This window comes from Kryptolebias marmoratus, linkage group LG14, assembly GCF_001649575.2.
Source record: "Kryptolebias marmoratus isolate JLee-2015 linkage group LG14, ASM164957v2, whole genome shotgun sequence".
Taxonomy (NCBI): domain Eukaryota; kingdom Metazoa; phylum Chordata; class Actinopteri; order Cyprinodontiformes; family Rivulidae; genus Kryptolebias; species Kryptolebias marmoratus.
Window position 1 is genome coordinate 10,935,108 of NC_051443.1, and position 21,985 is coordinate 10,957,092.

Consider the following 21,985-nt stretch of genomic DNA (forward strand, 5'->3'; position numbering starts at 1 on the left):
GGAAAAAAAAGGAAAGCACACGGTTTATGCTGTTCTCCATTTATAAAATGTGAATGTTTATTAAATGTTGACAAGAACATTAAAACACAGTATCAAGATTCAGCAAAAACAATCTATAGTACTTCACCAAAAAGAAAAAAAAAAAAAAAAAATAGAAAGAGAAAACAGAGTTAGTTCTGCGCTGGGAAAAAAAAAGGAGGACTGAGAGATGGGCGGGGAGAGGAGGATGGGAGTAAAAGGAGCAAGAGAGGAGAATTTAGGAGATGGACAAGGGGACTGGGGTTGGCATCAGAGGCTAAGGCAATTAAGAAGGTACACTCTAAGAAATATAGAAGGTTTGGGGACCTGGGGGGATCGATAAGGAGGGCGCTGATGCTTTGTAATGAGTGGGATAACTCAGATTGATTAGAGCTTCTGATTTCACTCTTTTATCTTCTCTTCCGTTGGAGACTTGGCAAGCTTCAGCAGAGAGAATAAGGGAGAGAGAGGAATAAAGGCATTCACACAATCGAAACAAATCGGGGGGAGGGGGGGCGTGGAAAAATAATACACATTTAAATAACAAGGGGGAAACACAGCAGTAACATATACAGAGTGCACAACGATGTGAGGAGGTGAACGAAGAGTTTGGCTCTGCAGGGTTTAAGGGTACAGGCGCAGTTCAACACAGTAACCAGAAGGTGGTGTCCACTCTAATGGGTTCACAATCACGATAACTAATAGCTCATTAGAATAATGTAAATCTCTCTGTTATCAACACAAACAGCAGGGGGAGGCTAGTTGTACATAAGCATCACATTAATTGTAAAATTCCACATCGAGACGTCCTCGGGCTCCTGCTCTCCTGTCTGGCTCGTGCACACACAGGCAAAGCACGTGCCTATATGCACATTATGTACACACACACTCACATTTGTATACATTCACACCCCATTTCAAACTCCTTTTTTGTGCCTTATCACAAGTAAAATCAAACTTTACACTCTGTGCCATATTAACATCATATATTTCTATTTTTTATTTTTTTTTATCATACATGAGTGTCTGTGCTTTCATGAGAGGAGGTGGCGGCAGCCCACCGAGACGTAGCTGTATGAACTGTACACAGCCGAGGTGCCACAGAAGCAAACGGAGTGTGGAGGTTTTGTGGGGATGGCGTGGAGGTGTGTGTGTGTGTGTGGGGAGGGGATCCTTCCGATAATCACCGGCGACGACAGAGAACACTCACAGCTGTTCCAGGATCAGAGGTATTCAGTGCAACATTGCTCGGTGCTACACATGAACTCACTGTCAGCTGCGGCGGCAGCCTTCAGCTTCACATTCGACACGCAGTGCTCCAGTGCCATGTGACTGTTACCAAAAAAAGGTCGCACACGTCCTGCAAGGCAGATAATGTTCCAACAAAATAAAAATAAAATAAGAAAAGGAAAGAGAGAAAATGTGTCTCACTTTGTTCCATCCAATAAAAGATTTACGTCTGTGCTGCAGATGTGAACCAGAGTGTGCTTGAGGGATAATCGCCGTCCTCCTCTTTTTGTTCGTTACTCCACCTTCAGAGCAGCACGAGCCACTCCCCACTGCATCTCACGTAGGAAAGGAGGGAAAAGTTCATCTTTCGATTTTCAACTGGTGGGTTTTGTTCAGTCCATGTGCTTAAGCTCTCTTTGTGTTTTAGCATAGTAAGAAACAAATCACATGCTCTGAATGTCATACACACTGTACAGGAAAATCTACAGATATTTTAAAGCTTTTCTTACATCATCCAAATAAGTTGATTGACTGAGTAAAACGAAAAGAAAAAAAAAAGACTGAGTTACAATAGCAATATTTTCCACCCATGTTGTTTTCTCATTATATTTCTTTTCTTACTGTTTTTTTTTCTTTATTTGCTTTAGGCAGATTTTTGACTTTCTCCATGACAGATTACAGAATTTCTACTCCAAAAGACAAAAAAAAAGAGGAATAAGTGGCGAAGAGTGTCAAATCTAGTTTTACAGCGACTTTCAGCAGAAAGCATGTCCCGCACAAAAGTATTCCGTAATATTCACCCGGAAAGAGGAGAACCACTACAAAACGAAGAACAATCTGAAGATTTGGAAAGGGTTGTAATATTTCTTCAGCAGGTCCAGGGATGTTGGGAAAGTCTTTCACATTTCTTTTTTCTTTGTGTTGCAGATCATATCTAACATGCCTTTTTTTAGATTTTTTTTTTGTTTCCAAGACTTACATGGCAAAGCAAAGGTATGTCAACCATGCATGTGTTCTGTCTGTCTGTGCTTTACATTGTGCTCGGTCTAGTCACTCCTCCAAATAATGCCAGAAAAGTAATATTCTTGGGGAGTTTAGTCTGTCTGTCTTTCTGTCACACATGCTCTCTCTCTCTCTCTCTCTCTCTCTCTCTCTCTCTCTCTCTCTCTCTCTCTCTCTCTCTCACACGCACACACACATACACCAAGTGCTGGGTTTCCATCTGTGAGCCCTGCATCAATTGGCCAGTATTCAGCTGGCAGGCAGATCAGACAAAGTGCCCAATATGCTCCCTAATGGCCCAAGTCAGATGAATGAGATTCTCCGTTGTCTCTTTCCTTTTCCTCGTTTTTCATTCTTTTTGCACCTCCTTCTTCCTCTCTACCCTTTGATGCACCCTGTCCCTCTTTTCCTTCAACCAATTTAACTCTTGTCAGCTTGTTGCCTCATTTTCTCCGTCTTCCTCTCATTATCGGAGGACATGCACTTCTTGCCACTACCCTGCTGGGTCTCATTCACTCAGACAAAGGATGTACATGTAGCATAGTGCTCCAGTGTGCTCTTCCTTTTCCACACATGAACCCAAAAGTTTGTATTTCCCGCTTATATATTGTGAAAGGTTTGTTTTGTTCTGTTATATGTGATTGAACCCTCTTCTGTCACAGCTTTTACAGCGACTGGCACTGAGACCGAACCCATCTTAGTGCCATGTCAGCACAGATGGGAGGTCAGAGTCATACGTCAGGAGAAAATTATTGGTACAGGATTCTGCAGGCGATGGTTGGACCCCCACATCAGACTGAGTAAAGTTAGATGAGCAGACGGTGGGCTCCAGGCTCTGGTGTGCTGTTTTTGTGAACTGAATTACTGAAAATCGTGGCGTCACAGTTAGAATATTCCTTAAAGAATGGTATTGCACGAAGGATTAGGACAGTCAGCAAGACAATTAGCTAAGTGATGGAGGTAAGAGGAATAAAAAAGGAGGACACCATGAGGCAAACTGTGGAGGTAACTAAACTCAAAAAATAATAAGAAAAAGAATGAAAAGTACTGAGACAAGTAAATCCATCTAACTCTCAGAAATCGTGGTTTGTAATGCTTCAAAAATATCTTCTTTTTTTCCTCTTCTTACTCCTTTGTGAGTTTTATTTATTCTCAAGGTCGCGGGTGGGACGTATCTTCATCTCAGAGAACTTGAGGGAATACTGCCAACCAGTCCAGGAGGACCACTCGATGCCATCGGCATAGGAGGTGTGCTGGCCGCGCAGGTATTGGCCGTTCAGGTTGGAGGTGTGGCAGTTTCGGTACCACCACGCACCGTGGTAGAACGAAGCGCAGTTGTTCTCTGAGTGGTCGTTATCCTTGTCTTTGGTGGTGAACTTCATTCCGTTGTGCTTCAGAAGAGAATCACCTTTACAAAAGAAAAAACAAAAGCAAATTTTAAATAGTCAGTACAGAGAAATAGTGACATCTCTTGCAATTAGCTGATAGAAACAAGATCTTAAGAACAAGATTAGAGGAAATGTTCTAATTAAAAGCTATACCACAGTCTTTGTTATGATACCAAAAAACACAAATAAATACATTCACTGACAAAAAAAGTTAAGCACCTGGAATGAATGGTCTGTATTTAGTTACACATGCAGACCAACTATGCTTTGATTAGCGAGAAGCTGATATGTAGAGAACACGCACCAGAGAGGTTTGGGGTCTGTCTCCATAATGGAGCAATAGAGTTATCAGGCAGTTGCTGGAGCCTCCAATGGCCAGTCAAAATAGTGATTAAAGGCTACCAGTGACAAAAAAAATGCTTCAAACGCATTAGATAGCGTTTTCACTTGACAAGGGTTGCATTGTTGATTTGCATGAGACTAGATAGCCATATTAGGCAGTATGTGAAGTGTACAGATGTAACAGTGGGTCAGTGTTTGAACCAATGGATACATAAGGACACCAACATACATCATTATGGTCAAAGCCAACCATATTAAGGTGGTTGTTTTGTGCTCTAAACATTACAGAACCTCATGGTATCGTGACACAAGTATTGGACAATGTACTACTCCCCATGTCATCTTGCACTACGTTAAGATGACTGGCATCACACAGGCTATGGGTTAACTGTCCCATGTGTAAGCTTCCACTAACACCAGAACAGAGCTGACTATATTTGGAGTGGCACTGTAACATGCAGGATGGATGGATGATCATTGTGTGCATGTATGACAACACTGAGGGGAGAGGACCAATCTGGCTAATGTGGTCAAAAGCCACAGCACTGTTATTCCTGGCAATCGTGGTGTGGGCATCAATAGGGTATGACTTCAGGTCACCTCTGACAGAAATTTGAGGGACCCTAATGGCACAGTACTATGTTAGTGACAACCTACGTCCACATGCCTTACCCCTCCTTAAATGGCTCGCTGGTACAGTACTTGAACAAGATTATGCCGATCCACACATGACATATGTGGCTATGGATTGCCTGTGTCAGTGGTCTGCTCGGTACCTCAATCTTTTCCCAATCAAACGTGTATGAGATCAGTTTGGATGTCATCTCTGACCCAGTGCTGATCAATCAGGCCTCAAGGGCCAATTACAACAGCTGTGGGTCGAATGGCTACAACAAGCTGTATGACTCAGTTTGGCATTGAAGGCATTGAGGTGTCACACCCTCCTGATATGGGGCCAGCAGTGTGCCTCTACTGCCACCGTCATAATCAGTTTGATCTGATATTTTAATCATTGCAAAAATATTCCCATGACCTTTCAACATGTATAGTTTCATTCCATGCCCACTCCTCTGTTTGGGTGCTTCACTTTTTTTGTTTTTGGTCAGTGAGTGTGTATTTGCACAAGGTTAACTCCAAAACAGTATGCATTTTAAATGGTTTTAATAAATAAAGGTCAAAAGAGAGTCAAAAGAATTAAACATAAAGCTCCAAGTACACAAGAAGATTTCTTCTCATTATCTAAAGAGAGAGGTCAGGCAGCTTGGCAGCCAATTCATCAAAGTTTCTGTTGTGACCTTTATGTCTTTTAATAACCCACCGCTTGATGATTTCACCAGGTTGTCTGTCAGTTGGTGATGTTTTAATGATTATGTAAATATTTTAGGGAATAGAAAAGGCAACATTTAATAACAAATCTCAGATTTTGGTGTCACTCTTTAAGGCATTTCTTTTCTTCAGGTACTAAAAGCTTTAAAAGCATAATCAATGAGAGGGCATTCTCTCCTCCAACCTACGATTGTGAATATGACATTGATGTAAGACCTCTGCAGGGATGCGGCACAGCCAAGTGCCCTTAATCATGGTCTGGATGCTAAGTCTGATCCACACAATCAAATTGCTGAGCTGGAAACATCTTCCCACTATATAAAGATTTCTCACTGGCAAATTCTCAACAGTGATAACTGCTTTTAAAGCCACTGCTCTCAGAGACTTGGAAGTAAAATGAAAGTAACATCCTCACACATACTGCAGTAAGCCAGATGTTTTTAGCAAATGGATGTTCAAAGAGCTCATAATGTGCAATAAAATCCCCATACCCTCCTTCCACTTGCTTCCCTCTCCATTCTTTACAAAGCTGGTTTCATACTGGGACTAGAAGTGAATAGAAGGACAAAACTGTGTGCAGAATGAAAGACTGCTTACAAGCCATCAGGTGATCACTAACAGCTCGTGAGGGCATCAAACAGCCCTTAATTGCCCAGGATGTGGCCGCCCAGCTCCTTACCCTCTCACTCTGTCCCACTCTACTCTCCATTTGGCATTACTATGGTAACCACTCAGCTGGAAAAATAATTTGACAGCCATGCCTCATACTCGTGTTGTGAGCTGTTTGACATTAGCAGGAAAGAGATAGCGGATGGGAAAAAGGGGAAGGCAAAAAAAAAAAAAAAAAGGCAAAGAAAACAGCCCCAGTGGTCTTAACAATAAAATGATGTCCTGGGGGGTGTGCAAGGAGGAGAAAAAAACAATAGTGGCACTTAAAGGCTCATTTACAAGGCACTGGGTGTCACCTTGGTGGCTGGGGGCCTGGAGGCTCCTCTGATGCCCATTAGAATCCAGCGGCTCCCAGTGCAAATGAGCACCTGTCAGCTGATCGGACAGCAGCAAAAACAACAGTAGCAAAGCCTACAGGGAGGCTAACACAAGATTATGAGCATCCCAAGGGAGCTCAGGCTGACTGGATTCAAGCAGGCAAATGAGGTCAAGGTGAGACCAAGGTGTGGACAATCCAGTTGCATTGTGGGACTTATTGCATCTGAACAACATATATGTACACAAATAGTTTTTTCCTTCCCACGTGGTGTATTTTATATAAAAGGCAAAAAAAAAAAAATATATATATATATCTGTTCTGCTTGTGTTCCTCGTGTGTCCCTTATCTATTCAGATTTAGCTTTTAGCATACCCCTTCTTCTCTAACACCTGTCTCCTTTCCTCCACTATCCTAGTTTTCTTCTGGCCCACCTCCTTCCTCTGTACGCCTCCCTTCTGCTGCGTCTCTCATATCTGTCCCAGTTCTCTCTGTGTTCTCAGTGCAGCGCTCCCCACAGGTTCTTCAAATGGCTTCTTCATTTCAGTGGCAGGTTTTTGTTTACGCTGCAGGTCAAGCAGTGCAATTAATTGGCAGTAATTTAATCAAGGTGACAAGGAGCAGGCTTGGATTTGATGTTTCGGGAGCAGAGATACAGACGCAAGCTACGCCTCTCTATGTGCAACCGGCTGCACAGTTTTAACAAGTACACACATCTTCCGCACTGTAAAAATAACTTGTTGCCTTTCTACTTGAAGGCAGAATGTAAATGGAACTGACTGGAGGTGCTACCCAGTTGTGAAACAAAAACGTCAAACTCCGATCGAAGCTAAAGCACGGTACATCTCACAAGAAAAATCTCAATGAGTTGTTTCAGTTGTGTGTATACCTGCATTGCCGGAATAGTCACCAACAGTCAAAGGGTATCCATCATCATCAGGGTCCACTGAGAAGAGGCCCACTCCAAAGGTACCATAATGGGCGTATGCTGTGCTATTTTCAAAGTCCTCCAAGTCGATACGTAGCTCATAGTTGCCCTGGATGGACAGGGCATGGATCTGCTTCAACCCTGCAGGGAAAAGCAGTGAGACACAGAGCAAAACAATCCATTACTAAGTACCACACTTGTTCTCTGCATACAATATAAAGCTATTTCAGTCCCCTCTCCCCACCATACATTTTCTGGAAATAAGATATAAGATATTTTTTGTACCATTTAATATTCCTCTGCATGTGTAGGTCTTATTCCCAAAACAAGATAAAAGATTCTTTGCAAAAGTGTACATATAGTGTCTACCAATTACACAGCTATTAGCAGGGAAGTTGGAGAGCTGCTGTTTCTACAGAATGTATCACTGTATGGGATCCTAAATTACAAAGCCAATTAACCTTTCCACATACTAAGCAGCAGTTGAAACTTTAATTTATTATTATTTTTTTTTACTTTATGTTAAAAGATTAAAGGTTTGCTGTATGAATATTTAACATGCTCTATCTGGACATCTGTTCAGTATTATAGCTAATCTGAATGACTCAAAGCTTTGACTAGTAATCTATCTGTTATCATAATACATGGTGGGCTTTGTAATGCATAAGCGTAAAAGTCTGAAAAAGTCACTGAAATAAAACGTAGTACTTCCACAATATTTATTGTGCTTCAACCAGTATTACCAATAGTTATTTTCAGAAATCAATATTTAGTCTTGATGCAGCTCAGCTCTCATCTAAAATTGCCGGCACACTCACTGGACAAGAGCACCAGATTAATTTCAGAGGCCAGGTTTTAGTTCAGCACAGTTCTTGTAAAAATGTTGGTTTGCTTTATCTGCAGGGGATGGCTTTAACATGCAAAGTATTTCTAAAAAAAAAAGCACATAATCTTCATATCCAGCAAAAAAAAAAAAAAAAAAAACTCCATGAAAAAACATTTTAAGTTTAATAACTTCACCTGCCTGTAGTTGTTTATTTTTCCAGCATGAAAGCTCACCCTAGCTTGACTAAAAATACTTTTCGAAAACCTAACGGAAAAATCAAATGTCTTTTGTACAGCAGGTGAATAACGCTTCTGAGTGTTCAAACTGTGAAACATCTTAGTTTAATCAGCACTGGTGATCCCAGTTGGTGATAAATAGTGGCAGGTGGGTGGTAAGTGGTAGAAAAGATTCTTAATCACAAAAAAAGACAGTAAATGTCAGAAAAGTGGTTTGAAAGGTTAAGTGGGTTTTGAGATACTACCCCATTCGGTCATTATTGAAATTTTTCTCGAGCAGAACATTTGTTAACCTAGAGTCAGGTGACTTTTTGTATTTTTCCATAACATGCTTCAGCAGACCTGGACACTTTACATTTTGTGTAGCACAAATTTTAGGCAATAAAACTTGAACCTATACTTTCAGTCAAAACACAGAGCCGGCACACACATCAGAAGCTTTGAATCAACCTTTAACCAACATTTGCACATCCAGGGATGGAGCAAAACTAGCCATGTGATATCTTATACAAACCAAAAACAAAAAAAAAGGTAAAAATATTTCTGATGCTGAGTTTATCAAAAACTGTTGTGCAGACTAAGACTGTTAATCTGATACACCCTAATAAAAAAGGTGCAAGAAAAGGAGAACTTTGGACACTCAGGAAGGCATGCTCAGATGTTGATTCTTTTTGAACTTTGTTCATATTTTTACTGCCCAGTTGCAAAGTCTACTCCTACCAGTACCAGCTAATGAAAATCATGTTTGGAATATATTATAAAATCTACATTTGGCAGAATTAAGTTTAGCCTATTGGTTCAGTCTTCCACAACAGTCCAAGCTCTTTGGGAAAAGTAACTGCCCACTTCTGTGGTACAGAACAGGATGGGTTGGATTTTTTTCCCCCCTCATTGTAGATAGTACTACATTACCTGCTACCTCTTTATTGCTACTATAGCTTCAGGTTTAAAGAGAGTCAATCTGGCACCAGAGAGTGGCATTGAAGCACTGCAGTCTGATAATTGGTGAGAGAGAATTATCATATGTCAGCAACACTATGTCTGCAGCAGTATACGTACAAATATATTTTCCTCTTTTACATAGCCATTCGGAAAATAAAAAATAAAAAATTGGTACGCAACTTCCAACACAAAGATTTTGTTCATGTGCAAGGGTTTGTATAGAATGTGTTCATGAATAAGGAATACAGGAGCACTTGTATGAACCACCAGTATGAGCTCACAAGTTAATCTTTATTATTATTTTTTTCTTCTCTGACTGGAGTTGAGCTTCGTTATTACGATCACTCCCAAATGACATTCAAAACATGTTGTATGTAAGACCTGCTGCACAGTAGAGCACCGCAGTGCAATAGCCGTGTTACTCCTCTGCACTCCACTTTTCTTGCGAGTTGCCCCGGATAAGAGTGTTTTCTAAATCAACATAAAGTAACAAACACACAGAAGGAGGTTGAGTGTCTTTTTCACCAGCGGTTCACGCTTGCTGTGATGACAAACAACTGATCCCACCCACATCATAGGGTTGCTGTTTGCAGTGGGAAATGAAGCAAGAAGTGCCAAGAAGAACTTTACTGTGTTGTATTATAACATGCAGTTGTTGGCTGATTTGTCATTTAAGCATTTGTACTGTGCCATTGATGCATTTCTTTTAAAGAATAAAAACACTTCAAATGCAGTGCTTTTGAGAAACAAGCTAGCCAAATGAGAGCCTGTTTGATATTGTTTTTCACGCTTATAAAACAACTTTTTCTGAAAAAACAACTTAAGGGTGTGAATGAACACTATTTTAGCTAGCATTGAACCTTTACAAATTTGCATGACAATGCTTAGTTTATCTCTGTTTTCTCAACTGAAAAACATCTAACTAAGCTAACCAAGCTTTTCTTCTCTGTATTGTGATGTCATTAGTGTAGAATTTATTGCTACCTTGTGGCACACTGTTGGTTTTTCACTCTTTTTTTAGAGTTGTGTGGTCAGGTTTTTTTTTCTAAACAGAGAAAAAAAATCTATTTAGAATAATATATTAAGTAGTGTAGACAGGACACTAATCTCTATATGCATGATCATGCTTCCATCCATCCATCCATCCATCCATCCATCCATCCATCCATCCATCCATCCATCCATCCATCCATCCATCCATCCATCCATCCATCCATCCATCCATCCATCCATCCATCCATCCATCCATCCATCCATCCATCCATCCATCCATCCATCCATTATCTGCCACTTATATTCCAGAGTCGGCTTGCAGAAGCAGCAGCTTGAGCAGGGAAGCCCAGACATCTCTTTCCTCATCCACCTCTTCCAACTCATCCTGGAAAATTCCAAGCCATTCCCAGGGCAGCCAAGAGTCATAGTCTCTCCAGCGTGTCCTGGGTCTTCCAAAGATCTCCTCCCAGTTGGACATGTCAGGAACACCTGTCTAGGGAGGTGTCCAGGAAGCATCCTTACCAGATGCCCAAACCCCCTCAACTGACTCCTCTCGAACTGGAGGCGCAGCTGCTCTGCACCGGGTCCTTCTCGGAAAAACGAACTTCTCACCTCTAAAGGAGAGCCCAGCTACCCTGCGGAGCAAACTTATTTCAACCTCCTGTATCCGAGATCTCATTCTTGCGGTCACAAGCCAAAGTTCATGACCATAGGTGACGGAAGAAACATAGACGGACCGGTAAACAGAGAGCTTTGCCTTCCAGCTCAGCTCCCTCTTCAGCACGAGGGACCAGTACAGAGTACGCAGTACTGCAGAATCATGGTTGTGTTTGTGTTACAACAAAATTGAGATGTACATATCGATGTTAGGGTTCAAATTTAATTTATGCCAAACTTCCTCTAACAACCATTTCTTAAACATGCAGTCTACTTCTACCATATCTCACCTGCAGTTCTTTGAAGCTGTCATCACTTTATCAGATGCTGTAAATTAGCCTTTTAATTACAGCTAAATCTGTCAAAGCGTATCAGTGTTGGATAGATGGCGGCAGAAGGAAAACAGAGTTTCCATCCTTTCTGCCGTGCTGCCCCCAGCTCTAGGTTGTCCCCCTGCTGTGTTGGAGTGATGGTCTTCCCCAAAGCAACTTTTCCCCTCCTGGGTTGATCAAAGGTATTAAAGCGGAATAGCATGTCAAGCAGGGAGAGACAGGAAGAACTCTTCTTGGGTGTCTTGAACACAAATTCAAAGCAGGAAGACAAACACTTTTGAATGTGGCTTCTAAGATTTTACTGAAGAGCTCCACCGTTTTCTTAGTAATATACTCTGTGAAAAAAGAAAGCTAAATTTAGTGCATGCAGAGCAGGCAGAAGGCTTTAACTATAGTATTTTTATGGTCTGTTTGTACTGTCTGTCCTACAGTGTGACTCAGCGTCACCATGAAAGCGGGTGAAACACAAGAAGGAAGGTGATTCAATGAACCTGAACACTGCAATTTTACCTCCTACAGAGATAATCACCTTTACAAATGAAACTCATTCTCTTTTTTCGAGCTTTAAAACCCAAAACTGACTTTGCCTAATTTGAATTCCATCACTGTCTAGAATTGCACTCTGAGAGCACCTTGTCTGAAGTGGAGGGCTAATTTGATGACAAACACAGCTGAAAGAGCCCATTATTATTCTGAGACAGAAGCTTGCAGTCTGGGCTCAGGCACTTAGTTTGGATTTAATCCAGTCCAAAAGGAGGAGGATCTCATTTTTAATTTTTTTTTTTTTTTTTATTTCCAAAGCAAATCAGACAATTGGAGTTAGAGAATCAGGCATTCATACACTCATTGGCCGGTAACTTTAAGAGTGTTTCTTTCAAGCAACTTTATATAAAAGAATATCAATACATAGGCTACATGAGGAAAGCAGACACACAATAGGAACAAAAAAGCAACACATTTTCACACGCCTTCAGAGGACCAAAAAATGGCTCATTTGCAGAAATAGTTTTTGTGTCGCAGCCCTTTGAGAAAAAAATACCAATCTACAAGAGCACCTAAGGGAATCGTGCCCTGCAGTGATTTGACAAACTTCAAAAGATTTAGATTGTTTTCTCTCCCAGAAAAAGAGAAAAAATAAATAAAATAAAATTGCAGATGCAAAGTGACTCTATTTAAAGACTCTCCAGCTTCCAACTGTATTTACACAACTTTAATTCAGTCTCTAATTAAAGCCCCAGAGAATCTCAGCGAGACTCCAATTCAGAATAATTAAAAAGGAAGACAAGAGAAATAACAACAGAGACTTTGCTGCTTAAAGTCTTAATGCTCAGGTGTAACTCTCTGTTAATTAAATGCTATTGTTAGGTTATTTAAAATGAGTTTGAATACAAGGGAGAATTTTAAGGTGTTTTGCTTCAGTATTAACATGGTGATTGCTCCAGTGGGAAGATATTCTCTCTCTTTTCACTGATTTGCCGTTTAAAGGAAGCTAACTTAAGTGTCAAAAACAGAAAAAAATGTCCTCCTACATACTCTAGCTGGCCAATTATCCTGTCCCTATTCTCTTTTCCTTCCGACTGGCTTCATCTTGTTGTTTATGTTGGTGTATTATCTGTAACTCATTAATATTAATAACTCTGTGGTCAGCAAATATCAGAGGATAATTCATTTTTAATAAACATGACATTAGTTGGAAATTTGTAGCACCAATATCTCTACAAACAACCAACACACAAAAAAAACCAATAAACATGACAGTGCCAAATAATGTAACTGTGTAAAATGTTTACTTTGTGCTGGAGTTCTTGTTTAAGAATAAAGCTGGATTTGAATCTAGCTCTGTTTGGTTGATGTGGCGAAGCTGTGTGACAACGTTTTAACCTCTTATTAGCACTGGCATGCTATTATGCCCACCATGGTGTGGCACAACCTCCCATTACCTGTTCTCCTTCAAACAGTCTCTCCAGCTACTGATATACCCACCTTGAAGGATGCATGCTACAGCATGCTATGTAATACTGATTTAATTAGCTTACTGTGACTTCAATGCTTTACAAGCAACTGAAAGAGCAAAATAAAGCAACTTATATGATGAGTGAGAAATACATTCCCCCAGGGATTCACTATATAGCAGCATTTTTTACACTGGGTGATGTAGTTTCTCCAATTTGAGGAACTTCAGTCCATATTTATGAGTTTTTTTCCCATATGATATTGGTGATTGTTGATTGACAGTGATAATAAATAACTGTTTGCATGACAGGCCATGGCATGTGCACACATGAAAGCTACAATGCAATACTATTGTATTTTGTTATTTCTTGGCAAACACCTTAGGAGTTGCATTTACCTTTGGTCAAGGTGAAAGTATTATAAAGGGATGGAAGCATTGAGCATTTTGTTGTCTCATATTTCAGTAAATCAGTCACACATACAGTATATTACTGCCCAACATCTATTAGTGAACCTGTTGCTACAGAGCAATACATGTTACGGACTTGTGTTGCTAATGGTAGTTAGCCTGGTCAGTCAGAAAATCCTATTGTTTTACTGACCTGCAACTGAGAGGTGGTTAAGTCAGGCTTGATATTCCCTGATATAAGCTCTGATTTCAGAGGTAAATAGAACGCAGCAGAATTACCTGGAAATGTTTCTCCACTCGATGATGCTAAAACACTGATGGTTATTAAGTAAAATTTTTCCCATCGCCCTACATGCTGTAAATGATAAAACCGAACCTTTCTCAGTGACTTCAAGTCACGAGGTTCATAAAGTAAGACAAATTGAAAAAAACATTTCAGTGGCTGAAGTAGGAGTTGCTTATTGAGTTCAAACAGGATACTTGTGTGTTGAAATCGAGTTTTTCCATCTCCTAATATTTTGTTATCTCTAAAGTATTCCAAACTAAGGCATGTTTGGTCAAATTAACATGCAGCAAAGCCAGAGAGAGGAATTCTTTTACTTTTGGAAAAACAAACAAACAAACAAAAACATGAGAAAATAATTAATTTCCCGTTCAGAACCTGAATGGGAAATTAAGTTCTACCTACATTTTCCAGGTTTTCCAAACTCAGCAGTGCTATCTAACTACATAATGAATAAAAATCTTTGCGTGTGCGTGAGCTCTGCTCCAAAGATGAATGTCTACCTTACATTAACCCACCATACATGCATAATTAGCACCATTTGAAAAGAAGATAAACAATACTGCCAAAAGCTGCTTCTCATCTTGAGCAATCAATGTGTTTACTGATAAGGAATCTCATTAGCTTGATTGCACATCAATGGAAGAAAAATGGTCTTTGCCATTAAACAGTTCGTGTCGTTAGAGGTTCCGTTCTGCCTGCTTACAGCAGCGTTGTGAGGCTAAAGACTGCTGTGTTCAAAATAGCACTTGAACTGAAAGCCTAAGATTATTCGTCATTATGTCTATTTTTATGGAATATGAGGTGGACAGAGGACAACGGCTGTCCTCTTCTACTACGCATGAAAATCTGAGCTACTTCAGATTTAGAGCACTAATGCACATGGGAGCCAACTATTGGCCCTATTCGAAAATAGATTTAGGAAAAAAAAAAAAAATTACAATACAAATGATACATATCCACAATTACCCCATTAAACTAGGTCATGGTAATCTATAACTCATTTTCACAGCTCTGAGGGGAGATTTTTTTGTTTTGTTTTGTTTCAGGAAAGTGGAGAAATTTAGCTTGTTTAGAACTTGAAGAGAGTAATTAGTTATTTTGATCCTTTGTTCATTCTAAAAGGGCATGCTGTGTTTCTTAAAACTAAAGAGGAAACAAAGCTCAAGCCTTCGTGACATTGATTAAACTATTACCAACAGGGATTCCTGCTCTTTAAATGCGATTTTCCGGCTAATGAGACTGACACCAATCACTTGACGGGGAAAAAAAAAAAAAAGTAGAAAACTTCTGAGAGATGTGTGCGTGATACCGCTAAAAGGCCCAAATATTAATGATTTATTTGGTTTTATTTGAAAAGTATGTAGGGGGCAGGATGTATTTGATGCTTTTATGGGAGGAATGGCAGTCCTGTGCTCACAGTCTCAGCCTAACACATACAGTCCTACAGGGCATAAAGAAAAGAATGAGGAAAAAGAAAAAAAAGCAGATCTCCAGACCCAACAGAGAAATGATTACACTTTCCTTTGCCATTTGTGACATTTCTTAAAGTTAATTATTCATCATGCTTTTCTCCTTCTGATGCTGGGGGGCGGCTCCTGAGACTGTTTCAGCATAAAAGGAGGAACGGAGCAGCACTCTTCCATCTCCTCCTTCTCCCTCCCTACCACTATAACTCAACCCCTCCCTCGTGTTGTCTTCTCTTTTTTTTTTTTTTTTTCTCCCTTCGGTGCTCCCTCTTGCTTAATCTTCCTGTCAGGCTGTCCTGTCTGTTTTAGAGATTGTGGATGGGGAGGAGTTTAAAAGGCTGTTTCCATAGCGCCACAAGGACAGTCCCGGTGCCCTTTACCATCAGGGGTGCAACGGCGGTTTAGGGGCCTGGGAACACGTGTCTGCTGAAAAGCTTGCCGTCGGCTCGTTTTTTTTTTTTTTTGGAGGAGGGGGAATACAAAAGGCTTGGGATCGTTGGCTGTCCCCTCGTCATCCAAAGATAAGGGTGCGCAGAGAAAAATAAAGACAGGTGTGCGCTGAACTCTCCCTCTGAGCCAGACATGACATTTGGTGAGGACAAAAAACAAAAAAAAAGCAAAAGAATTTTATGATTAACTGTCACGCCTCTGACAAAGTTATGCCTGTTTGGAGCTAAGCTTTTCCACATCCCAATACAAGAAAAAAAAAAATAAATAAAAGTTTTTCTTAGAAATGTGTCAAAGACAAAGACACTATTTGTAAAAACTCTGAAGCCCTGCAGTGGGACTTTGGTTTCAAATGGAAGTTAACACATTTCACTGATGTCCTTTGAAGTAGAAGCTCATGAGGCACTTTTATTTTTTGGTGCATTTGCAAATACACAGAAACTGAAAATCTTATAATTCTATTCTCAGATTTGGATTTGAATGGTGAATGTTCAGACTTTAGTTGTCTTGTATTCGTTCCAGTCCTCTTTTGTTTCAGATTTGGTTGCACTCTTGCACACACCCTGCGTCTGACTGATAAAACGAATGCACAAGTGGCTAATTTCACAATGTTAAAAAGTACTTCAGGACTAAATAAAGAATATTCTCCAGCTGGGTGAACATTTCAGCTGCGAACACAAGGTGCTGCTCTTTGGGTTGAGTCTAACTTTGCCCCACAGAAACCTCCATATCGCTTCATCTTTGAAGATACATTTCAGCATATATTATTAATACGCGTTGTTTTCTCGGAAGCTTATAGGTTTATAGGTAGCTTGCTGAGCTGCGTGTTTTAAACCGCCAGCATTCTCCCTAAATTAAATCTCGCAGCTTTATTGAGCGCCGCCTCACAGAGACACGAGCAGTTTGAAATGACTTCAGGTGGGATCTGATGAATAGTGTGTGCAATGACAATGTGAAACTAGAAAATTATTAAAGAAAATTGGAAGGGTGACTGAAAATCCAACATACATCAACTTTGTTTATAATTAAAGGCCAAGCATTCCTTGAAGGAACGCAAATTGTCCGCCGCTTCTCATGATAGTTATAATTCAAGATGGCCACCGCAGCTACATCTCCTGAAACGTGTTAATGCTTAGGGTGTGTATTTCAAATGACACTCAGCTAATATTACATAAACTTTACCCTTTATCTGTAGTTTTGAACAATTGTAGCCATTTTTGTGTCTCCTAAGATCAGTTGGCTGTGGCGGCCATCTTCATTAACTGGGTTGAACTTCAAAATGTATTCAGTTGTAGATGTTCAACCAACCCGTCCACTAGTTTGTGAGAGATTTTGCGAACAGTACAAACACGCACACAGACACAGGAGAAACCATTATTGCTCAGCCTTCAACTACACAAACATGGCTAAAATCCTATCAGCTTTACAAACACTGAGCTAAAATCTGGTGTGGTAGTAGCTGAGAGTTATCCTAAACACATGCTCTGAGCCTGATGTCTCAGAATGTTGCATCAGTTCATGCATAGCCGCATTTATGGCTATAATGCTGCCCCTTGTCGGCATAAGATGTTAGTTTAAAACTCTGAAATGAAAGGCGGAGGGAAATATGCAATCCTTGAAGAAATTCTTTTTATATGAGCTTTTCCAAAGCTGTGGGAGAAGATGAAAATCAAAAATCTTTCTGCAACCAGTAGAAAAACAGGTGAATACTATTAAGCTTTAATCCATATGCATTGGCACCCTTAAAAAGAATAATAATTGTTTTCTAAGAGTTCTAACAGAGATGACAGCACTAAAAACCATGAGGGAAACAGGACATATCAACATGAAGTTTGGGCATCTTTTCACTGTTATTTCAGTGTCATGGGTCGCCGTTAATAGGACCCTGTGAACATACAAAGCTACAGTCTGAAGGACCACAAAAGCACTCAGCAGTTGAAAGCATCACTGCTTTTGTGGCAGCCCAATGGAGCTATTAAGTGATAGAGAGAGACGGAAGAAAGAAAGTTATTATGGTAGCGCTCTAATGCAAGGTATAATTAAATGTTAATCCACCACGAAATACATGTATTTTGTACTTGGAAATTTGCTTTCCCCATCAGGGGCAGCTCTGACCGCAATAAACCAGTTTTAAGTGGAAAGAAATAATTGGGTGTATTTTTATTTTCTCAAGAGATTGTCTTTTTCAATTATTAAAATGCACGTCTAATTATTATTTTTTTAAAAACTCATTCCCGCTGTCAAAATATGATCATTTCATCTTATTAAAAACCATGTAGAATGTCTTGTATCCCCTATTGTGTCTTTGTGTTCTCATTTTGGGCACTTTTCTTTTCTTTTTTTTTCCCATTACATGTCGTTACTACCGTCTTTGCCAAAATAGGTAAATAAAACATACAATTTATTTTAACGTCAGGTGAAATTTTCCAGATTAAAGGAAAACAAATAATACAAATTAAATCCTAATGTGATTCTGTTCTATATATTGCTGGTTTCTTTGTCATCTTTGCTAAATAACAAACAGGGTTCACTCCCAGAGTTAGGACTAAAGTTTTAAGTGAAGACCTTGTGCAACCACACCAAATTTTGGCTTAAGATCTGTAAAATTAATTGTGATATACCAAGTTTTGTGGTTTTTGTTGTCAACCATCTTGAATTGGGTTTACTCCAAAAGGTAATCCGTTGTACATCCAGTGATTACTTTCTGAAAGGTTTATTAAATTTCCTCCAATGTACTATGAAATATTTTGCTGATGGTACAGACAAAGGAGCACACATACACACACAGTCACGGACAAAAATGATGCAATGCGAAGGCAGAAGAAAACTTATAGGACATCTCATTTAAAAATCCAGCTAGTTTGCTGACAAAACACAACAAATTTGATTTTTCTGTCCTTTTTTATAGTTTTGTTTGGATAGTTTTGCAATCCCCCTTTCACAGACTTTGGGTATCTCAAACAAATTTATGCTGACTTATTAATTTCGAAGCCATAAAACATTTATCTTTAATTTAATCACTGCTAGAGACTATTCATCCATCACTTTATTGTTTGTATTTGAACAACTGTCCTGGTACCTGAACCGTTATTTCCTCTCTGGCTGCCTGCAGCTGAGCTTTATTTACTGCCTTCCACAGTTGGCCTTGTTAAAGTGTCTGTTGTCTTCTTGCTGCTCCTCTTTTCTCTTTCAGCCAAATCCCTTCAGGCTGATGGCCACTGACCTGAGTCTGGTCTTGCCACAGTTGTATTCTTGTTTTTTATTTTTATTTTATTTTTTTCTTTGTCGGTGGGAAATTGTTAAGTTTTTTTCTATAACATTGTTAGGAAAATATAATAAAATGAAAACTGTTTTTTACGCCGTGGTCTTGTTGTCATATCATGCACACAGACATGAAAATAATTAGATTTAGTGGCACGTTCTAACAGCGGGATGTGTGGTGGTGGACAGAAACTGGGTTCTGTCATACATTTCCTGTGCTTTATATTGTTTTAACCTTTCATTATCTCCTTCCGCCAAAAGGCAACGGCATACAATTATGTTTTTGCTCGTGTTTGTGTGTGTGTCTGTATGTAAGTAAACTGTCTCTTCAACCACAAGACACATTTTTAATGAAACCTACAAAAAGGAATAATTAGATATCCATCTACAACTGGTTAACTTTTGAAGTCCAAACCGATTCAGATGGCTGCCACAGCCAACGGACCCTAAAAAAAAATAAAAATATGCATAAGTCTGCCATTTTTACATATATTTACTCTAATTTTTGGTGTGGTAGTAGCTTTGAGTGCTAACAATTTGTACAAGAGCTCTGTTTAGAATTTTACCATTAACTATTTAGGTAAACTTTGTCTGTATGTTAGGAAAATATCTCATGAACCACTGGATAGATTTGAATGAAACTTTCAGGAAACATTCATTGGATATACCTCTACACCTTAGTAACTTTTAGAGCCAAACCCAATTAAAGATGGCCGCTACAGCCAACTGATCTCACAAAACACAGCAATTGCTACAAATTAGTGAACAATATAGATATTGTACTAAACTTTGGTGTGGTAGTGGTTGAGAATCATTCACAACACGTACTCCAAGAGCTAAACATTGCATGAGATCTTTTCTTAAAATTCTAGCATTAACTTTGAGTCACTCCTTTCTGTCTGTTAGCAAAATGTCCACTGGACAGATTTTAACGAGACTTTTAGAAAGTCATCGCTGGATGAGTACCTATAACTGATTAATGTTTGGAGTCAGTTCATTTTAAAATGGCTGCCACAGCTAATCAACACTAGCAAACACAAAAATAGGTATAACTCAGTCAATCTTACAAATATTGAGCTAAAATTTGGTGTGGACGTAGCTGAGCATCATTCACGATACACACTGATCTCTGAGCATGACATCTTGTGATATTGCAGCTCAAGGGACTGCCAGGCCTTTAATATATATATATATTTTTTAGGTTTGAACAATTAAAACTACTTGGTTAGGATTAGAAAGACAATGTGGACTATCTGAAAAAGTACTGAGAGCACAACCGCTTCCAGTGTTTCCTGCATGTTAGAAATCTCAACCCCAACAGGGAGCAATCAACTGATCATTCCCTTTGAAAGTCATTCAGAGCATCTCAACAGAAGTGCTCAGTTTACATCTATTTGCTAGCATAAAATGATTAGTTTGCATGCCCTGCCAGTTGCATTTGGTATTTGTGCAAGTCATGCCAGAAAAGGTTTTCAGCACGTTCTGTGATGTGGCTGCTGTCCTTATTGTGTAGCATTTGAAGGCGAAGCCAGTTAGTGAAATCAAAAGCTGAGAATTTGAACATATGAAAACCATAATTTTTGAATCCTCACAAACGCCTCCATCATGAGACCACAATGAGGTGTCTGTGACTATCCCACATGCCATCCTTTTTCCCTGTCACCGGAGTCACTGAAATCTCTCCACCAGCTGTCACTTTCTCCTCCGCCGCACCACGTCTCCCTGCACTCATTTGAAATAAATGAGTACCGCTTGCTTTTGTCTCTCGTCGCTGCTGCCAGTGCGAGCTCCCGGTAAGACACGGGAAGAGGCAAACCGTTTTGCTCGCGCTGCTTATAATGTAGCTTGAAGATTTTAATTAAATGTTTGTTTATCTCGTCGGCTGCTACTGAGCAAGATTTAAAGCTCTTTTCGTACGCCGCCGTCTGTTTGCAGGTCCTCTCTTCTCACACCGCTGCTTATTTTCATCACGACTATTATTAATGAGCGGGTATATAATTTTAATGGATGAGGACAGGCTGGTGTTACATGCAAGATGTAAAGCTAATTGGCAGGTCACAATGATGCATGGAGATGTAGTAGCAATTAGAACAAATGCCACTTTTCATTTCTATAATATACCGCCTTATTTTAACCCAGCAATCCCTGCAATTCAAAGGACACTCAAACACACACACACACATCAAAAAATACATACGACAGTACATAAAGTATACACCTAATAACTATCTCACCACATCAGTCATTTCCTTCTAATGATATCCTCAAGGAGAATTATGTAGGACTTATAAAGACTGTGTTATAATACACTGTAAAAATCCAAACTAGAATAAAAGGCCTAGCATTCCTCGAGGGAATGCCTATCACCCTCGTTCTTTCATGCCGGAGATGTAGACTGAGATTATCTTTTGTTGAGAGTTATATCTATTTTGGTCAAACCTTGAAAGTAGCATTATCTACAATATCCTGCACAAGGGCTTGAATAAGTGTGTAGAGCCAGTGTCTACCACACCAAGTTCTTGTTCAATATCTGTAAACATCACTAAGCTAGAGACATGTTTGTGTAGTTTAAAGTTGATTAGCTGTGGGAGCCATCTTCAATTGGGTTGACAGCTGCAGATGTACAACCCGTAATTACTTTCTCATATTTTCATTGATATTCAAACAAACTTTAGCTAAATATCTGTAAAATTGGCTAAGTTTTATATATATATCATCAGTCACCTCCTCTACATGGATGACATCAAGCTGTATGCCAAGAGTGAGCGAGACATCGACTCACTGATCCACACCACCAGGATCTACAGCACCGACATTGGGATGTCATTCGGACTAGAGAAGTGCGGTCGGATGGTTACAAAGAGAGGGAAGGTCATCCACACAGAAGGGATCTCACTCCCAGAAGGAAAAATAGCAGACATTGAGGACAGTTACAAGTACCTGGGAATACCACAAGCA

At 39.7% G+C, this 21,985-nt stretch overlaps 1 protein-coding gene across 2 annotated transcripts in view; it reads right to left on the bottom strand.

Annotated features, from left to right (window-relative positions):
* Positions 1 to 1,850: 1,850 nt before the first annotated feature.
* fibcd1 (fibrinogen C domain containing 1) overlaps positions 1,851 to 21,985 on the bottom strand; it is a 161,601-nt gene continuing 141,466 nt past the window's right edge. For both annotated transcript variants that reach the window (XM_017407856.3, XM_017407855.3), the window contains 2 exons: positions 7,181 to 7,360; positions 1,851 to 3,658 (listed from right to left, as the gene is read on the bottom strand). In XM_017407856.3, the coding sequence (XP_017263345.1) occupies positions 3,393 to 3,658; positions 7,181 to 7,360 (446 nt within the window). In that variant the 3' untranslated portion in view covers positions 1,851 to 3,392. The remainder of the gene's footprint in view (positions 3,659 to 7,180; positions 7,361 to 21,985) is intronic.